The 20,757-nt window shown below is 35.8% G+C and overlaps 1 protein-coding gene across 1 annotated transcript in view; it reads right to left on the bottom strand.

Moving 5' to 3' along the window:
• Positions 1-258: 258 nt before the first annotated feature.
• UST (uronyl 2-sulfotransferase) overlaps positions 259-20,757 on the bottom strand; it is a 168,542-nt gene continuing 148,043 nt past the window's right edge. Inside the window, exon 7 of the mRNA XM_074190054.1 lies at positions 259-5,511. Coding sequence (XP_074046155.1) covers positions 5,228-5,511 — 284 coding nt within the window. The 3' untranslated portion in view covers positions 259-5,227. The remainder of the gene's footprint in view (positions 5,512-20,757) is intronic.

Genomic DNA, 20,757 nt, shown 5'->3' with positions numbered 1-20,757 from the left:
CTTCTGAATGGTCACAGATGTTCATCCCATTAAATGTCTTCATGTTGTCACTTTCACATAGTACAGCAAAACCAGAGCAATTAATACAAAAGAATACCCTCCCCCCCAAATACCCTGCCACGTAATAAGGACATAATAGATATCAAAGAGATTTTCCAAAGTTCAAATGTGACCATGACTTCATTCCCATTCAGTAAATTCCCTATTATCTGTAGGATCAAATAAATTACTGTGTATGGCACTTGAAGATCTTTGCAATCAGACCTCATCCTGACTTTCCTGCCTTCTTATCTACTTGCTTTCCATTTTCTCTCTAGTTCTGGCCCACTTGCTTTACCTCACATAAGACAATCCATTTTTGGATTCCTTGACTTTACACTGTCAATCTCTCATTCCCAGAAAACTCTCTCTCTTTACCCTTACTTCTTCATCTTGGGATTCTCAGTCTTTTTCAAGACATAGTTTAAGCCGTGTGAGACACTTTTTGATTTTCCCCTCAGCTACTAGGTTCTTCTTTTTCAACCTTGACTTGAGTCATCTGTTTTGTGTATACATTCATACATCTCTATTTCTATCTCTATTCTTTCTATCTCTAGTCACACAGTAGAGAGAGAGAGAAGATTTTGTAGTGAGTAAGAACTGAGTTTACATCTGATTGTATAACCTGGTTATATACTTTTAGTATTTTAGCAACAATTCAACTCTAAATTAAAGGAAAAATATTGATCTCCATTTGTAGAGGGAATTTTCCCACCTTGAAGTTTCCTTTATAACAAAATCAAAGACCCAGTCCAAATCCCTATATTTGTACATTCTGTCTCCCCCCATTAGAATGTGAATTCTTTAAGGGCAGGACCTATATTCTTGGTAACTAGCACAGGGCTCGACACTTAGACATTACCTAATAAATGCAGGCTTTATTGATTACAAAGCCATGGACAACTCAAACCACTTCCCAGCCCTCATTTAAAGTACCCTGAGTTTCTTTCACTGAAGTTTCTGTTCATTTGCTGCATTGCTAAGGAGTCCATTGAAAGACCCCTCAGGTCTTTTCATATTGTCCTGGACTACAGAACAACATTCAACAGAAAGGAAAGGCCACAACTTGCTACTCATCATTGGAGACTCAACTAATTTATTTTCTTTCAGCACAAAGTATTTTTTGATGAACAATAACTTATTCTTCCAGTAAATATCAATGTATGGCAGATCATTTCCCTGGTAGGAAATGGAGATTACATTGCTCGAATAACATGTCACTGAACAGTCATGTATATGGTGACTAGGGAGCATGTGGAGCTATTTTTTTTTTTTGTGAAAGTTCCAAAGGATCCCAGAAATACAGCTTTCCAGCTGCTGCATTTCTGCCATCATTATTGTTTAACTCAGTAAGGAACAAACTTTCAGCTTCTGTCATTCTAAAACAGGGGAAGTGAACTTCAATTGATCTGACACTACCACAGCAATGTCATGTGATGGGACTCAAAATTCAATAAATTTAGGAACTTTATGGGGGTGAACAATTAATTACTGGCCAAATATAGCAGCCTAATTTTTAAGTTGATAATTTTGTATGACCCACGAATGGTGTTAACCAAATTTAAATGGCAGAAAAAAATTTCCCCATTTCTACTCTAAAAGGAAGGGTTTGAGGTGGTTAATTTGAGGGTAGAAATGTCTTGCCTTTTATCATATTATTGCTTATGTTTAGGCCTGGAAGTTATTCACCTGGTGGGCATATAATATTGTGATCGGAATGAGACTTTCTGACATTGGAATAACCTGCTGATTCATTGGAAATAGAAATTAAACCAATTGTTCCATGTTGATAAAAACAACCAGGTGTTCAATCAAGTTTTTCAGTTCTGTGTGAAATCTTAGAAAGTAGGATCTCATTTTAATATCACATTAGGAGAAGGAAAGTCTGGTCAACCAAGAAAGCTGAAGGGCTAATGTGTGTGGAATTGCAAGGTTTTTATTTTCAGCTATCAACAGACTGGGGGAAAAAAAAGCCAACTTATTTCTATTCCTTTACCCTTAATGTGGGTACTGAATAAGTTAAAGAACATTTCATCCCAAACACAGATTGCTTTCATTTCAACTAAGCTAATGTTTTGGTTCCTTATATATTTTCTTATTTTCATTAATGTCAAACACCAAACTTTTCTTTTCTTCTTCTAAAAAAAAAGATTTACAAGCGCTTACACAGCACTCAACACAAAGTAGGCTAAAGGCTCATAATAGTGACTTTTGCTTTTTAAAAAACATCCAGCAGACTAAAATAAAATCATTTTAATTAACTCCTTCCTGAGTAACTAAAACCTTGGAATGTGCTGAAAAGTTATAATAAATAAGGCAGTCAAAGATTAACCAGCTTAACATGTATTTTCTTTTAAATTAAACTATGTAAAATGTACAATATATTTCATGATGTACAAACCGTGTGTGGGCCCAGAGCCAAAGAGACTTTTCTTTAAGTGCCAAATAAATTTACGGAGTACTTTGCCTTTGAGAGAGAAAGAGGCATAACTTAGAGGCAATTTGTTAGGTAAAAATAACATTAAGGCCCAGCAAGTAAATCAGTCAACAGTTTTTGCTTTTTTGTTTTAAAGTGGTCAATATAGAAATGCCTTTGAATCAATAGGAGAAGCTGACTAATGGATTGGAATTCAACTCCAATCAAGTGCCACCAAAGGGACCAAATGAATTTGATGACCCACTACTCTACTGCTCTGACTATGACATGATTTAAATGACCTTTGCTCATGTTAAGGTAAGTATACAGTTTTTCTTATTTGATTACAAAGTTCCACAGTGTGTAAACTAATTATTCTTTACATGTAATTTCATAGAAACCACTTAAAGTCCACAAGGCAGTAGATTCTCATTTCGTGTTCTCACATTGGCCATTAGCCAGGCCATTTTTTTGTTAGGGTATCTTGATGGTAGTGCTTAAGTCCCTCAAATGAGCATGAAGGACATTTCTCTTTTAAGAACATTTCTTCTAAATGTTTATCTTACTTGAACACTACATCTCTTCTTAACTACATCCCTCTTAGGATGGAAAAGCACACCCGCAAGGATGCCAAATACTGCTCACACAGTCCGGCTGGTTCGAGGCCAGGCTGATTTCCTGTGGGTGTGGAGATTTCTTAATACATCTCATGATAAAGTAGCTTTGGGGAGGACTTGCCTATTGTCAAATGACTTGTTTTAGATCTTGTCTACTGTCCAATTTAAGGGGGAGGGTTGGGGAACCATAAACGATTTATGTGTTTGAAGAAGCTCAAAATATGTGGTTTGTAAAAAGCCCTAAGAACGATTTAGTATAAACTGGATCCCACTAATACACTGCTGCTGCCATCTGCAGGCCTGCTTGTAAGTCAGACTGTGAAGTCAGCAAAGTTGGTTTACAACTTCTTTCTTGTTTTCAAATAATCATCAGTAGGATTTAATCTCTTCTAGGGACATTTGTATTGCAATTCAAAGGAATAAATCTCACATTGTATAATACCTGAAAATCAGTCCAGTGGAAAAAATACTTCAACAGTAGGGTCTCAACTACTACTACAGAAATCATGCCTGCTTATAATGATGGCCTTCTGTTGTTGAAGCTAACTAATACAAGGTTGCTTCTTTTGCCAAGGCTAGAAATGTGGTCCTACTTTTACCTGCACTGAATTCATTATCCTTGTCTATGAAAGTAGACTTTTTTTGTTTACTGAAGAAATAGTGACAGAAACATAATTAATATTAAGGGCTGAGTGGAAAGACTGCTGGATTTGGAGCTAGAGGACCTGAGTTTGTAATTCTAATTCTGTCACTTAATCAAGTATAATTTTGGGTCAGTCTTGGAGTCTTAGTTTTCTCATCTGTAAAATGAAGGGATTGGATTAGGTTAGAGGTCCTTAAATTGAGTGCTATGGGGTTTTTTTGGGGGGGGCAAATACTTTTGTAGCTATATTTCAATATAATTGGTTTCTCATGTATTTCATTTGATGCATCTAAGAAGGATTCCACTGGCTTCACTAGGCTGCCAAAGAAGGCTTAAAACCCCCCTGGATTAAACAGATCTCTAAGGTCCTTTCTAGCTCAGCCTTTATGATGAAGTTATTCAAGAGTATTGCATGGGATTTATAACCCTTTCATCTTTTAAAGAAGTTTTGCCTTTCCTCTATCACTTTGTCTTTTGTTAACTGAGTTAGATACAATCACTAGTGACTTGACCTTGATTTTAGTGGTAGGACATCAGAAGGTATGTAGTATTGTACCTAAGGTTACAATTTAGGATTTCGTCTCAAAGCAATACTAAAAGGAAGGATGTTCATAGTGGCTAGAAGCAGTTCAAGATTATGGTCATTTCTTAAAAGCTCTAAAACCTTACTACTAAATCTTTCTCCTCATTGTTCACATAGACTTCATACTATCAAATCATTTTTCTTATTGTTCATAAAGACAGTGACTTCTTTTCTCAGCTATGTGACTCTATTCCCCATGAATACTATCCTTAAGAAATGGCTATCTAAATGGAGCATGAATTTTAAACTTTCAAAGTAGTGCAAAAAATATATATATTTTTTTACCACATAGAGACTTACGCTGATGTTACTATTCTGTTCCCACTCCCAAAGCAAAGGTATTGATAAAACAATTTAATTCCACTTGCCAATTGAAAGTCTTGAGGCTTCCAAGGCAAAAGTTCATTCATACTAATGGGTCCAATTTACTCTGGGAAATGTTTCTTATTTATATTGGACCTAAGCTGACTGTCCTATTTCCTGTGTGACCTGGACCATTATATGATTCTTAAATTCTCCTGTACTTTGTGAAAACTGACTTGTATTCTTGTTCAGATGGACCAAGATGCTTGTATTACCACAGAGGCAAGCAATATTTTATACAAGCTATTCTGCAAATGGCAGGTTGTTTGAAGGTAGAATGTCCTTCCCAAACACACTGAGGAAAGCTATTTTATGATGAGATGTTTTGAGTTGGAGCTAACTAGGGTGTCCTAGAAAGGATCCTAGGGAGCCAAGAAAAACATACAATAAAATTAAACAAATAAAACCCGCAAAACCGGGTATCTCCCATTCACCCCATTATGTAGGAATGTTTTTTTAAATGCAATTGTGCATTAATTTAGTCCTTTAAAGATTCTATTTGAAACAAACAAAAAAGCTCTCAAGAAAGAGGGATGAGTCCATTGGAAGATGGCATGGTGCTTGCATCACCTCTTGTAGATGTCTTCCAACCACTTTTCATCATCTTGCTCCTCATCATCTATTGGTTCTTCAGTTTCCAGTGGAGTAGGAATAAAGAACTGCGGCCTCACAGGTGGCTTGCTGATGTGAGACTTAAGTCCAAATTTACGCTTGAGGAGGTGGAACTGCTCTTTGACAAAGTAGTAGAATTCATACTCATATCTCATGCGTTGGTAGAGAATTTGAATGGCCTCAGGAGAAGGGACGGTCTTTTTTACTGTCACAGTCATGTTCCCAAGTTTTCTATGTTCTGAAAAAAAAAAAGAAACCAGAAGTTTATCAGTATCTACCAGATACGGATTATGAAATTATACATATGTGTATATATATATATACACATATATCTGACCCCACACATACCTATATGGCACAGTGGATAAAATAGAGTTCTGAGCCTGAATCAAAAAGGCTCATCTTTGTGAGTTCAAATTTGGCATCAGACACTTATTATCTGTGGGACCCTGGGGACATCACTGAATGCTGTTTACTTCAGTTCCTTAGCTGTAAAATGATTAGGAGAAGGAAATGGCAAACCAGTTCAGTATCTTTGCCAAGAAAACTCTAAATGTGGTCATGAAGAGTCAGATATGACTGAAAGACGAACAAAAATGTATATATATATATATATATATATATATATATATATATATATACACACACACACACACACACACAAACATTCCTCAAGCTCATTAATTAACTTTCTCTGGATAATACAATCTAGAGTTTTTTTTAATCATTAATAGTAACTGAAATAAGTAGCTAAGAGACAAAGAAATAGGAGGGAAAGGTCTGCTCTTAATATGACCAAGAAAATACTGATATTGGTCTTATGATTGATATTGACATTAGCTAGTTAAACATGCCATGTATAATAGACATTCTAGCTTTAAATTTTTAATTATATATGACATTCAGTACATTTCCATTTAGGGATATGTTTTTCAATAAATATGCAAAATTAGCAGTTTTGAAATTCTTGAAATATTTTATTTTAGGTGATCTTTCCAGTCAAAGAAGACAAGAAAAATGTGATATTTAATGTCCTATAATAGTTAAATAGGTACTTGAAGGACCTTGTGTATGAAAGAAAAGGACCATCAAGAATAATTTCCAGTTGGTTGGTACTGCTGTTCCACAATGAAGGATGGACTTTAACAGTCTCCAAAGAATTAAAAATAAAATAATATTATACAGATAGCATTGTAGAAGAGCAGGCTGAACCATAAAACCAAAGAAGAACCCTGAAGAACAGGAATAACAGATGACAAGGACTTTCATAAAAGAAGAGAAAGTAGGCAGATTATGGTGCGTGATGACAAGTAGTTAGCCTGAATACTTCCACAGAATCTTCATGATGTAAGGAGAAAGGAAGAAAGACACCTAGTGCATGAGGTGGGCCTCATAAGAAGATGTTGGCAAGAGCTGTATAGGATGGGCAGGCAAGGATGAGTGACAATAAGCATCATTGGAGAGAACTTTGAAATAAATATTATAAGATAATAGACTTCAAAGTACACTGTACAACACAGTTATATCATTCCATTCACATTGACTATTGATTTATGATTGTATATTGATGAAAGAAATTGATGACAGTAACCTGCATGAGAAACTTTTTGCAACAAAATCAATGGAAAGTAAATTTGTGCCTGAGCAGGTTAAAATCTACATTCTTCCTTTATTCTTCCCTCCACTTTAGGTTCCATATTGGCAAATGGAAGGATATAATGAGGAAGGTAACCTAGATAGACAGAAGGTTGTCAAACATGCTCTCCAAAAATCATTTAAAGAGATGGAAGATGTTTGATCATGGAAAGAAAAATCAACAGCTTCCTTTTGATGAATGAAGAATTATTAGAGTTGGTAAATATATATATCATATATTTGTATATACAAATAAATGTATATATTTGCCCCTGGAGAACTGACAAAGGAACAGTGAGTAAAATTGTGAAGTAGATTTAGGTTTGATCTAAGGAATAATTTTTTTAAACAATCAGAGCCATTGAAAAGTGGAATAGATTGCCTGAGAAGATAGTGAATTTCTTTTTTACAGGAGGTGTTTAAGGGGGAGACTAGATGATCACTTGTCAGAGAAATTATGGAAGGCATGGCTGGCCAAGTATGAATGGAATCAGACAGCTTCTGGGATTCATCCCAACTCTAAGATCAGTGTGTACCTTATGCTGCATACTTGATTTTAGTCTTAAGGACTGATTTTAGTCTTAAGGACAGTAAAGGAAGGCTCCAAGGCCAGCTCTGTCTTCATTCCCTACCTAGGTACACTCCTATGGATCGGACCCCATCAGGGAACTAATCATGCATGTGGGATTGTGTCAACCTTGGTACTGATTCTTTCTCAGTAACTTTAGTATCCTCTGTCCCTCTCATTGGAGAACTGGACAAAGAACTCCCAAATTCTTCATTAGAAAAGGGCTTCTCAGAACCAGGAAAACATTGTATACAGTAATGGCAAACTTACTCTTCTGAGCAATAGTGTAATCAAAGACAATTTGAAAAGGCTTGTGATTGAAAAAAGAACTATGGAATCTGAATGCAGATCAGAGCCCACCTTTTTCACCTTTAAATTTTTTTTTGTTTTTTCTTCCTCATGGTTTTCCCTTTTGTTCTGATTTTTTTTCTCACAATATGACTCATATAGAAATAAGTTTAACAATATCATGCATGTATCACCTATATTGAATTGCTTGCTGTTTTGGGGAGGGAGGGAGTAAATTTTACAAAAATGAATGTTGAAAAGTTTCTTTACATGTAATTGGAAAAAATATACTATTAAAATGTCTATGGTGGAAAGTTCATTGTATGAAAAGAATTAAACCATCTTGGTCACCACCAAAAAGGAATCATAGCATGGTGCTATTGTCACTCAGAGACACATGAGAATGAGATAGAGAATGCTAAGAGCATGATACTAAATTCACTATGTTCTTGGCCCAATAGCTAATATTGAATGGTCAATATAACATTCATTAAGAGTCAAAAAAGGGAGGGGGAAACTTCTAGATGTGCCACCTTTTAATTTCTTACTTTGACTGCATTTCTTTGGAACAGATTCTACCCTACCCCAGAGCTGGGAACCTTCTTTCTCTTTTCCTCCTGTTTTTTAGCTTCCTTTTGTGTGTCTTCTTTGCCCATTAAATTGTAACCTCTGTGACTGCAGTTTCTTTTTGTTTGTTTGTTTGTTTGTTTTTTTTAGGTTTTTTGCAAGGCAAATGGGGTTAAGTGGCTTGCCCAAGGCCACACAGCTAGGTAATTATTAAGTGTCTGAGACCCGATTTGAACCCAAGTTTCTTTCTTTTTAGTATTGTATTCTTCAGTGCTTAGCATAGTTCCAGGCATATTGTAGTTGCTAAATAAATGTTTATTTCCTGACATACAACTTATCACTATGTGAATCAAGGTATGCAGGTTGAGAAAAAAATGGAAATACTTCAATTATTTTGAAGGGTGCTTTAAATTTTTTTCTGAGCTAATTCCAATGCTATTTCTCTTCAGAGCTCATTGATGAACTACATAATATCCTCTTTCCACCCCTACTGAAAATAGTCTTATCCAATTTAAAAGTCACCATATGTATTATTGCTCTGAGCAGTCAGAATAATTAGCATGAAATACAAATCAAATCTATTTGCAGATAAAGATTAGACTGGAATATAATTCTTAAAGATTATAAAAAAAGTATTTTAAAAGTATCATTAGACTTCCAAAGTGACCATTCTGGAGGTTGTCATTTCAGAATTTTATTTACACATTTAAAAAAATTTATTTAAATTAAAAAATCAGTCTAAGAATTTATAATTATTCCAATATATCATGAACTTGCTTTATACAGTACCCAAAAATAGGTTCACGGACATATGTCCATGTGATTTTCTTAAAGTTAAATAAGGAATGGGAGAAAGATAAAAAACTTAGGATTTAGGTGGCTAGGTGGCACAGTGGATAAAGTGCCAGCCCTGGAGTCAGGAGTACCTGGGTTCAAATCCAGTCTCAGACAATTAATAATTATCTAGCTGTGTGGCCTTGGGCAAGCCACTTAACCCCATTTGCCTTGCAAAAACCTAAAACAACAACAACAGCAACAATTTAGGATTTGTATTCCCTTATTTAAGCTACTCACTAGATACCTTGCCCTTAAAGTTCTTGCATAATTTAATAGTTCCCCTATGCCACAGAAAAACTAAGACCCAAGGATTTCTAGGAATGTATTGATTTGAACTCAGTTTAATCACCTCAACTTTGCCAATATTTTCCAAGATTAATTCATAAAGAAGAGGGCTTGTCTTTCATGAACTGTTTTGTGGTTTCTGTGCTTTCTACTAGGTGGACACAGAAGCCCGGGACGTGGATAGACTGGTGCATCTCCTTTTCTTCTTTAGAGAAATAGTGATAGATCCTGGGGCATAAGTAACTATCATTTCTATTCCCTTCAATCAATCAATCAACATTTATTAGGCATCTTATTTTGTATCAGGCAAGTGCTGGGGAAACAAAAAGAAGCAAAAGATAGTCCCTGCTCTCAAGGAGCTTATAAAACTAATACAAATAGCATTCTGTAATGGGAAGTCTGTGTACCAGATAAGTTTTCCCTTCATATCCTGGCTTTTTAAAAGAAAACCTTGAACTTAGAATTATAGCACACTTAGAACTATAGCACCAACACTTTTCTCTTCCGCATGAGGAATCTGACACCTAGAAAAGACTCAGGTCACAAAGTAAGTTAACAAAAGATTAAACATGTCCTGATGCAAGGTGGTGGTGATGCAGTGGATAGAGCACTGGCCCTGGAGTCAGGAGGACCTGAGTTTAAATTCAGCCTTATATACTTGATGCCTACTATCTCTGTCACCCTGGGTAAGTCCCTTAACTGTGATTGCCTCCTCACAAAATTCCTTGCCCCCAATTTTTTTTCTAGAATTCTATTGTCCACATCTCTCTTTCATAATACAAGAAACATTCATCTTACTTGAGAGGTGATATGATATGGGACAGGAGTGTATATGGAGGTTTGGAAGTCAGAGGACTTTGCATTCAGACCCACCTCGGAAGCTAACTTCTTGAGTAACTTTGAGCATCATGAAACTTCTTGTACCTCTTCCTTTCCTGTAAAAGGGAATTGGACTACCAGGCATGTGAGGTCCCTTCTAGCTCTTAAATGATGATTCTACAAAAGACAGGAAAGGAGAATGGCCAGAGCAGAGGGGAATAAGGTATCTAGAAATCATAACTGAACCATCTAGCCATAGGTTTCCATTGGTCTGTTGTCTTCCACTGTTTCTTTCTAGAGTTCAGTCTAATAAAAGAATACCTACTATTAAGTGCTCCATTGTCTTGTTTCCAGATTTCAGTCTAATATAAGAATAGATACTATTTATATAACTATTAAAGGTTTGCAAAGTGTTTTACATAAGTTCTCTCAATTGGTATATACCTATTATTATGAGGCAGGTGACATTATTATCTTTATTCTATACATGAGGAAACTGAGGTTGAGGAAGTGACTAGCCTAGGACTAGCAGAGATATTGTCTGGGTTGTTTCTGTTCTTTTCACACTATGAGGACACTGAGATTCAGGTTGTGGACTGACTGGCACACTTTTTTAGTTCCTTAGGAAGTGAATTCAGGTCTTTCTAAGTCTAGCTTTATTCACTATGTTTCCTCCACACAAGTCCTAATTGGCTGTATCTTTTTATGCACTGCTTCTTTAAAAAATTTATTTATTTATTTATTTTGAATTTTACAATTTTTCCCTAATCTCACTCCCCCCCCCCCCAAAGGGGGCAGTCTGTTAGTCTTTACATTGTTTCCATGGTATACATTGATCTAAGTTGAATGTGATGAAAGAGAAATCATATCCTTAAGGAAGAAAAATAAAGTATAATAGAAAGCAAAATTACATAATAGGATAACATTTTTTTTTAAATTAAAGGTAATAGTCTGGTCTTTGTTCAAGCTCCACAATTCTTTCTCTGGATACAGATAGTATTCTCCATCACAGATATACCAAAATTGTCCCTGATTGTTGCACTGATGGAATGAGTAAGTCCATTAAGGTTGATCATCACCCCCATATTGCTGTTAGGATGTACAATGTTTTTCTGGCTCTGATCATATGCACTGATTTTTTAATAGAAGTGAATCAAGAGGGGCTTCTTGGTCATGCATAGATAGTTCTTGATGGTCTTTGTTTACTGTTCATTTTTCACTGAATCTTCATGACCCCATCTGGGGTTTCTTGACAAAGGTACTGGAGCAGTTTGCCATTTCCTTCTCCAGCTCATTTTACAGATGAGGAAACTGAGGCAAACAGGGGTAAGGGACTTGTTCGGGATCACACAGTAGGTGTGTGTGTCTAAGGTTTTGAACTCAAGTCTTCCTGACTCCAGACCTGGCACTCTGACTCTGGTCCACCATACACCTGCCCAATGGCCTCTACAGTTCTTTCCAAGTCTTGAGTTTCCATGATCCTTTGATTCTTACCTAAAGTTCAGACTTAAATATAGAAATGAATTCTGCCCTTTGAATATGATAGGATTTTGGGAATCATTTTACATATCTTGCTGTATCTGCATAATTTCTTTGTACCTGAATTATCAAACTTGCTTATAATAAAATACTTCCAGCTTAGTAGGGGGAAACAGCTATTATCAAATGATGTACAATGCAACCTATTCATATCACAGGCTCTTTACACTTTGAAAATATAGTGATAAGATAAGAACATTATCTAGATAATTTTAGAGGAAAGAATTTTTATTTGGGGCCTGCAATTATGTAAGTAACTCCCTCAATTATCTGTTTTGTTTTGTGTGGATAATGAGTATTTTTGATACAGGGTGAGGCTTTAGAAAGAACTACTGGGAACATACAAATTTAGGAAGAGAAGACCTCCCCCCTCAGTCCCCTACTCCCACTCCTCTTCTACCAAAATAACTGATTGGTGGAGCCATCAGTCGGCAATAAACACTCTATGCTTGTTACCCAGAGCTAGAGACAGGGGAAGGAAGAACACAAGAGGTCTTTAGATGAACTTTCTTCTTCAGTCATCCTTCCTCTGATGAAATATAGGAAGGTCCTGACTAAGAGTCCAGGGATGCAAATATGGCATGCTACCTTAGTAAAATGGGAAAAATTGTAGAAATGACAGACTCTTTATAATGTGGTCTTGGTTCTTTTCTGTTTAATTCTCTCTCTCTCTCTCTCTCTCTCTCTCTCTTTCTCTCTCATATTTCATTGGATGTTTGTTGCCAACTGATGGCTCCACCAATCAGTTATTTTGGTAGAAAAGAAGAGGGGACAGGGGGCTGAGGGGGAAGATCTTTTCTTCCTCTGTCTCTGTCTGTCTGTCTGTTTCTCTCATTCTCTATCTCTCTCCTGGTTCCAAGGCTAGTTCTCTAATAAAAACAATGTGCTCTTTGAGAAGGACAGGAAAAAATAAAAAAGTTTCTATGGAACCATTGATGATTTTTCCCACTTAAAACTTCCTAGTCATTTCATAGGTCTAATGACTAAATTCATTGATAAACATCTCTTAATCAGAAAAAAGTTATAAATTTTTTTTATCAGAAATACAGTAGATTTCCAGAGCTCCATAAAACCCTATCATTTAGATCACTTCTCATTAGCAATATATTTAATAAAGTGGCAATAGGCAAGAAGATGTCATGTAGAACATGGTAACCTCTACAGTCAGGGAGTTTTCCTTAATGAGAATCCCAAACACTGATAAAATCACAGATGCTATTTAAATGTAAAATAAGATTGGAAAGATATCACTGCCAGTGGAGCTAATGTAAATCCATATGAAGTCATTGATTTTTATACTGAAAGACTGGTAGATGAACTTGTGTACTTAATATATCAAAAGATCTTTCTTTCACCAACATTGCTATTCCTTCCATCCAGACCACAGCCTCATAGATGGTTTTTCCAGTGCCTTTTTCTTTTGTGGGTGGGAAGGAGTCTAGTAGCTGGTCATCTTATTGAATTTCTTGATGACACAAAGCTGGGAGGGATTTTTAAGAAACTGAATGATAAAACTGGGATATCTTCAAATCATGAAAGGTTAGAACAATGGGCTCAAACTAATAAAAATGTAATAGTGATAAAGGTTTTTAAAAAATCAACTCTACAAATTCAGAATTAGGGAGGTATGGGCTAGACAATAATTAATATTAAAAAGATTTGGAGGTTTTGGTGGACTAAAAATCAATGAGTCATGCTTAATAAAGAATTCTTTAAAAAATACCAACTGAATAACACTTCACTAGAAGCTTGTCCATGTATTCTTTCTGCACTTTCAGTATGACAGATGAGTCAGTACATTGCTATGTACTCCAGATTTTAGGAAAACCCCAGGATTTCCCTCCAAACATAACATAGATCTGAGTAAGTTACCAGCTTGGTTGTTTGAGGCAGGATCCAACTCTGGTTTGACTTCCATAAATGGCTCTAAAGGAAGGTATTAGGGCTTTAGGGTGGAGACCATTTTGTCCAATTCATAAAACAAGCATTCTTTAAGTTAATATACTTATTACTAAAATAAATTTTTTTTGTGGAGTTGGAACATAGGAGGAAGGCAGTGGGTAGGAATGAATTTCTATTCCTAAATGGAGATGCTATTTAAAAGCAAAAAAAAGCAAGAAAGAAGAAACTCAAACCTGGTGTGGTTTGGTGGAAAGAATCTACTGTCCCTGGAGAGACAGAATGTGCTTGAGATCCCTTTTTTATGTTTACTGTCTCTATGTCTCTGGGAAAGTCACATAACAACCTCCCTGGTCCTCAGTTTCTTCATCTGTTGGATTAAATGATCTACTAGTTCCAAATCTATAATCCTACAATCAAAGGAGTTTCCTTTTAAATTATAGATGGAACTAAGAAATGACTGTAAATAGTTCAGTACGAGCTTGTATCCTTTTTATCTTGGGACAGAGAAGACATTATTTAAATCTTGTTGGGGGAGGGTTGGAGGTGGAGATAGTAAAAAAAAATATGCCTTTGTAGCATAATGATTTTTTAATGGCCTATATCTGTCTCTCATTTATATATGAGCAGTAAAATATAAAAGAGAACTATTTTCTTTAAGGATTCTGAAACTCAACATCATATAGTCTTCCTTATTAATAAACAGCCACTAGGAATCAGTATCAAGACTTCTGTTATGCCCATTCATGTGATCCATGTAGGCTCCAGATACCATGGGAAATCCTGTATAGTGATAATATCTGCTCCTCCAAGCATTTGTATGGATAAAATTTCTGTTTTTTTTTTTAAAAGTCTATAGTGTTAACTATTTTAAATAGTAAACTTCATTGGGGTTCAAATCTAGCCACAAAAGTAAAGATTATTTTTTCAATAATCACATTTTATAGCCTTTTAAGCCTTACAAAAGCCCTGTGAAGGAAGAAAGATAGATTGTATAATTCTCTTTTAATTGATGTAGAAACTGAGAAGTTATCCATGATCAGTAAAATGTCATATTTGTACTTTATACCTTCAGACTTTCAAGTTTAGAGTCTATAAAATATGGCAAATTTTAAATTTTAAATATAATGGTATAATATAGCAAAGGAGTCAATGGGTGATAAAGGAAAATAGTGGGAGGAAGAAAAAGGAGAGGAAGAAGGGGCTAAGATATTTCACATATGAGTCAAGAAAAAAGCTTTTTTTAATAGAGTGGAATGGAGGAAAGTCAAGGGAGAATGAGTGAGCCTTCATTCTCATCAGAAATGGCTCTGAGAGGAAATAAAATACACACTCAATAGGGTATAGAAATCTATCTTACCCTAGAAAAAAATGAGAGGAAATGGCTGGGATAAGGGGGAACAGTGGGAGAGAAGGGGGGAGTAGGTGATAGAACAGAGGGAAGATCATAGGAGAGGGTACTAGGATACAACACACTTCTGAGGAGGGCCAGGGTGAAAGAAGAGAGAGAATGGAATAGAAGAGGGGGGGGATAGGTTGGAGGGGAATACAGCTAGTAATAGCAACTGTGGGAAAAATATCAAAGCAACTTTGCTGGTGGCTATGGTGGGGAACGAAACTCATCCCAGAGACAGAGCTATTGGAATCTGAATACAGACTGAAGCATATTTCTTTTTCTCTCACTATTCTTGAGGTTTCTCATCTTTTTTCGGAGGAGGGGGGGTTTATGATTATTCTCACAACAAGATCACTGTATTAATATAAAATAAATAAACAAAAAACACAAAAAAGAGGGTTGGTTGCTCAAAATGTTCTGAGCAGAAGGTGATGAAAGGTTACCTTGTTGGGGAGGGAACTACATCTGATGAATTTGCTTTGTATAGCACTGTGTGAAATGGGTAGCTAATACATATGAAAGAGAATTAATAACTACACCAAATCTTCATTTTTTTTGAATGCCATTATTTATATGAAACTTGTATCTCTAAATACCCTCCTTTGTGGTCGTGAGTATAGGGTACTTGTGGTGTCTATTCCATAGAGAGACTTACAGTACACATTTCTAAATTAATGCTTGGAGGACATATAGAAATTCTCCTTGGGTAAGGACTTCTCATTGTACTATTTAATGATGAGGACTTTCTGGGTGCAAATAGCTTTAAGGGAAAACAATATATATGAGACTCATTACTTTCTGATGATTTTCCTGGAGGTTACACAGTAAATAGTTTGCCATTCTTGATTTTTGATCTAACCTGCTGGAGAATTATGTTTCCATTGATCCAATGGAATCATTAAGTTGGATTTAGAAAAGTAGAATTGATAATTATCTTCATACACTGTAGAAACAGAAAAGCAAGTAATTTCACTTTAGAATATGTTTTTCTAAAAGAAAACTTTGAAAATGGCATGGACACTTGATTCTTTTTAACAGGACATACTATATAATTCAATATCTAGAATTTTGTGTCTTCCATTGGTGTCTATACAGAATATTGCAAAAATGTTTGTACAGTTTAAATTAAATTTAATTCTTTAGGAAATATAATTATTGCTAAAATTCTTTTTTGGGAGTCTGGGACATGAAGGGGTAGCTATTAAAACCTAAAACTGCATTAAGATTTTTGGAACATATATAATCTAATGTTTAGCTTGTGAATTTGTAATTCTTTGAGAATGAAGGCACTGGTCATGCTATATTTCTTTACCTGTTGATTTTCTCTCTGAAGGCATTATGGAGAAAGAGAAGTTGTGGTATCATTAAGTAGTTTTCAGTTCCTTCCTTTTTCTTTTTTTCTTTTTTGACCTTAAAGGGTACAGTTATTTGTCATTCTCATGTGTTCGTCAATGTCACAAAAATCAGTGTAAATTGGAAACTGGAATGAATTATGAATGAATGAATGAATGAATGAATGAAAGGGGTAGGTGGGAGAACTTTTGTATCCTTCACATATAGTTATCAAAATGACTTTTGATTATTTATATTTACATACAAATGAAAATCTCTGAATACTTGGAGAGGGAACTACATGGAAATGGACACTTTTGCACACTCCATATTCTTCATATTTATTATTTTTACTGAATTTACTGAAATGCATGTCTGGTCATTTTTTCCTCTCTAAGGATCTTTGCTTGTGGCATATTACTTTCAGTGGAAAGAAGGCTCCATAAATATGAATATACAAAAAAGTAGTAGACTTTTACCTATTTGACTAAAATTCATAAAAAAGATATCTTTTTTTTTTATTTTTTGCAAGGCAATGGGGTTAAGTGGCTTGCCCAAGGTCATACAGCTAGGTCATTATTAAGTGTCTGAGGCCAGATTTGAACTCAGGTACTCCTGAATCCAGGGTTGGTGCTCTATCCACTGGGCCACCTAACCATCCCAAAAGATATCCTTTTAATGTTCTAGCCTTACTAGTGGGTTTTAAAAACATTCCTTTTGTCATTAAATATAATGAAAATTATCATACTAAGGGTAGGGCTGGCCTTGAATTCAGGAAGCCCTGGATTCAAATCCTACTTTCTTCATATACTTGGTTGTGACCTTAAGGAAATAAACTAACCTCATAAAACTCCTGGGTAAATCTTCAGGCCTATAAATTACAGAAAAAGTTCCAATCTGAATTAGTTGAGGGAGTGTCTCACTGGGAGGTCCATGCAAACACACACACGCACACACACATCCACACATCCACACACAGAGGAATCTATATATGATACACACATATATATGTATATGTAAAAATATTATATTCATGATCACATTTCCTTCCTTTCTCCCTCCCTCCCTCCTTCCTTCCTTCCTTCCTTCCTTCCTTCCTTCCTTCCTCCCTCCTTTCCATCCTTTCTTCCTGTTATAAATTCTCTTATCACCTCCAAATCATTCTATTTGAATTCCAACTGAAGAAAAATAGCAACTAATTCTTGAGAAGCCAAGGTGTGATAGAAGATGCCACAATCTTGATAATATTAAGTATACATTATAAAAATGCATGTACCTCCTTTCAGACAATGATCCTGCTCCAGGTGTATATCACTGACTGCAATTATTTAATACAAATGCCAAATCTATTAAAGCAAAAACATCTGTGAGCATGACCAAACTCTGTTAAAATAATGTGGTTCATTTACTGGACATTTTGCCCCCATTTTTCACTGCTTTTGAATTCTGTGTCCCCATTAGCAAAAATAAAATGCTTCATTTAGAAAGCAAATATTGACCCAATGGCAAATGAGACTGCCATGGTTGTAATTGAAATTATGGATTTTTCACCAGCCGTCAAAATCGAGTGATAATATACATATCTGATTTGAGAAGAAGGCCAGGTTATTCAGCTTACCCCTGGAAGGTTGGTGCTTGAGGTCCCTTTTCCTCAAGGACAGCTTTCACTAGCCAGTTCATGTTAGATCTAGCACACCCCTGAATTTGCCAGTGGAATGTTTACCAATTGGTGTATTAACCAGATAGTCAAAAGGTTTGTTCATGATCTGGGTGGGGAATTTTGAGGTTGTGTATATGTCACACTAAGCAAATCTTGGAAAGATTTCTTTTGACTGTGACTATTGATTAGGAACCCACTTGCTTAAGGCTGGGTAATGATCAGTATTCTACTCTGAAAATGGAATTAAGCCAAGCCCATAAGTAAACTTTGCTTTCCTGCCCAGGACTTGGGCATTTTTGAGAAAGAAATGGTCCTCTCCTAGGCTACAGTGACATTATGTTTGGACTAGTTCATAATCTTCAGTGCTCTTAAAAGGTCTTTTAATGTAAATAAAAAGGAAATCACAGAATTGCTCCTTGAAGTCACCCTTACCACCTCTCTTCATCTGTCAAACAAGCATAATGGAAAAATGATGTAGGCCTGGCTTTATGCCAGAGTAAACACTTTGGAAATGCAATGTAAACCCAGCTGTTGTACCAGAGGACGGGGCCCCATTTTTATGACCTTCAAGATGCTTAGCTGTATGCAAAATCACAAAACTTCACCACTCACTTTTATTATATTTTTCAAATTCTATGGGTTCTATAACAAGTATTCCTTAATTGCTGCCTAATGTACATACCTGAAACTAACCAAGACCTATTGGGAAAACTTCTTCTTCCTGCATTTCAAGCTTATCTTAAGCTGGTGTGATGGAAATTATAGAACAAATAAGAATTTCATAACTGAGTATAACAAAATTTTATTATGAATAAGGAACAGAAGAATCATATACTAAGTAGGGCAGGAAGACTGGAGTTCACAATTGGCCTTAGAAACTTAATAGTTGTGTGACCCTGGGCAAGTCATTCAACTTCAGTCTGACTCAGTTTGCTGTACTGAAGATAGTATCAATGTCTACCTCCCAGGATTGTTGAGGATCAAATGAGATGATAATTGTAGAATGCTTTATGAATGGTAGCTATAATCATAATCATCATTACCATCGTTATCATTTTCAAATATAAGCTCCACAGGAGTGGAAGCAGGAAGTTTCCAAACACAACTTTTCTATATTATACATCTCCAAAAAAGTGTGGTTCAATTGTTTAGGTCAAGTAAATTTCAAGAAAAGTCCAACTCAGAAAGAGGATAATTCCAAGTTTTCTCTTTGAAATAGCTGTGATTATAGTCAAGGTCAGACTGGCTATAGCTGGAGCATTTGTGTGATAGAAAGCAGCGTCCACACACATCTGAAGGCTAGCCAAATGGTTGCTGATCCCATAAAACCCCACACCACGCTGGGCCGTCCTGAAACTGTGAACATGATGCTTGTCACAGATTGAGTAAATTCATTTCCTGAATTACAGAGGGAGGCCACACAGTTCAAACCCATGAAATATAGTTACAGTGTGTGCAGCCTCCCCTGCAGCTGGATCTAACGGAAGCAAATATGTGTCACTGTGGTTTTCAGTGATGTACGGGTTGAGAAGGGCCCTCGTTTGATATGTCACTCAAATGATTGATGGGATGCTAAGCCTAGCTTTGCAGTGGTACCCCAATTAGAAGGGAGAAGGAACAAAAAGTTCTTCATGGCAGATCCAGGACTGAGTACTGGTAAAGTAAACAGAAGTTTCTTGCAGTCATCTTTGTGTAGCAGAAAAATATAAATAATTGCAAAAAATAAATAAGTGAACTTACTGAAAAAATAAATTGGGACTATAGCTCTTTGAATTGAAAAATGAACCTTTCTTCACTGGTTACTTCTATGTAACATGAAGTAGATTTTCTATTTTTTGTTTGTTTTGGTGCTTCTTAGAATGTTAGCTCTTTGAAAGTGAGGATTGTCTCATTCTTTGCATCCCCTCTGTGGAGCAATATTCCTGATATATAAGAGGCTTAATCAATGCTATTTGATGGATTGCTTGGTTGCTAGAAAGTGCCTGGGATCTCTGAATATAAGAAAATAAAAATATTATTCAAGTAGAATATGAATTCCTGGAGATCAGAATCTGTTTCATTTTCATCTTTGTTTATCCAGCATCTACCAAAGGGCCAAGGTTACCAAAAATACTTATTAAATTGAATTCAGATTATCAGATGCAGTCATCTGAAAGGAGAGAGTAGTTAGATAGTGTCTGACGTCTATGGGCTGGAACAGTCAAACCTGCAGTTCATATAATGACCATAGGTGCTGACACCCTTTAGGAATATCTCCAGGTTGATAAAGCCACATGTTTTCAAAAACATCTGCACATGAATGCTTGAGGTCATAGCAGGGTAACTGATATTCAGGTTAGACCTGAGGTAGCTTTAATTCTGATTTGTTTCTTCTCAGAAAGCAGTCAAAAATTTGAAATAATCACCTTCTTTCCTCCTCCTTCTCCTCCTCCTCCTCCTCCTCTCTCTCTCTCTCTCTCTCTCTCTCTCTCTCTCTCTCTCTCTCACTCTCTCTAGCAAATTGATTAAGAAAGAGTTTGAAACCCTATCGATCAGTTCATTCAACTCAATAAACATAATCTTTAAATAAACACATCAATTAAAGAACCTAATAAATTAGCTTTTTTGATAATAGTAATGACAGTGAAATGTACTCTAGTGACCTGTATTTTGTGAACTT

Source organism: Macrotis lagotis, chromosome 5, assembly GCF_037893015.1.
Source record: "Macrotis lagotis isolate mMagLag1 chromosome 5, bilby.v1.9.chrom.fasta, whole genome shotgun sequence".
Taxonomy (NCBI): Eukaryota; Metazoa; Chordata; class Mammalia; order Peramelemorphia; family Peramelidae; genus Macrotis; species Macrotis lagotis.
This window is presented reverse-complemented; position numbering and strand designations above follow the sequence as displayed.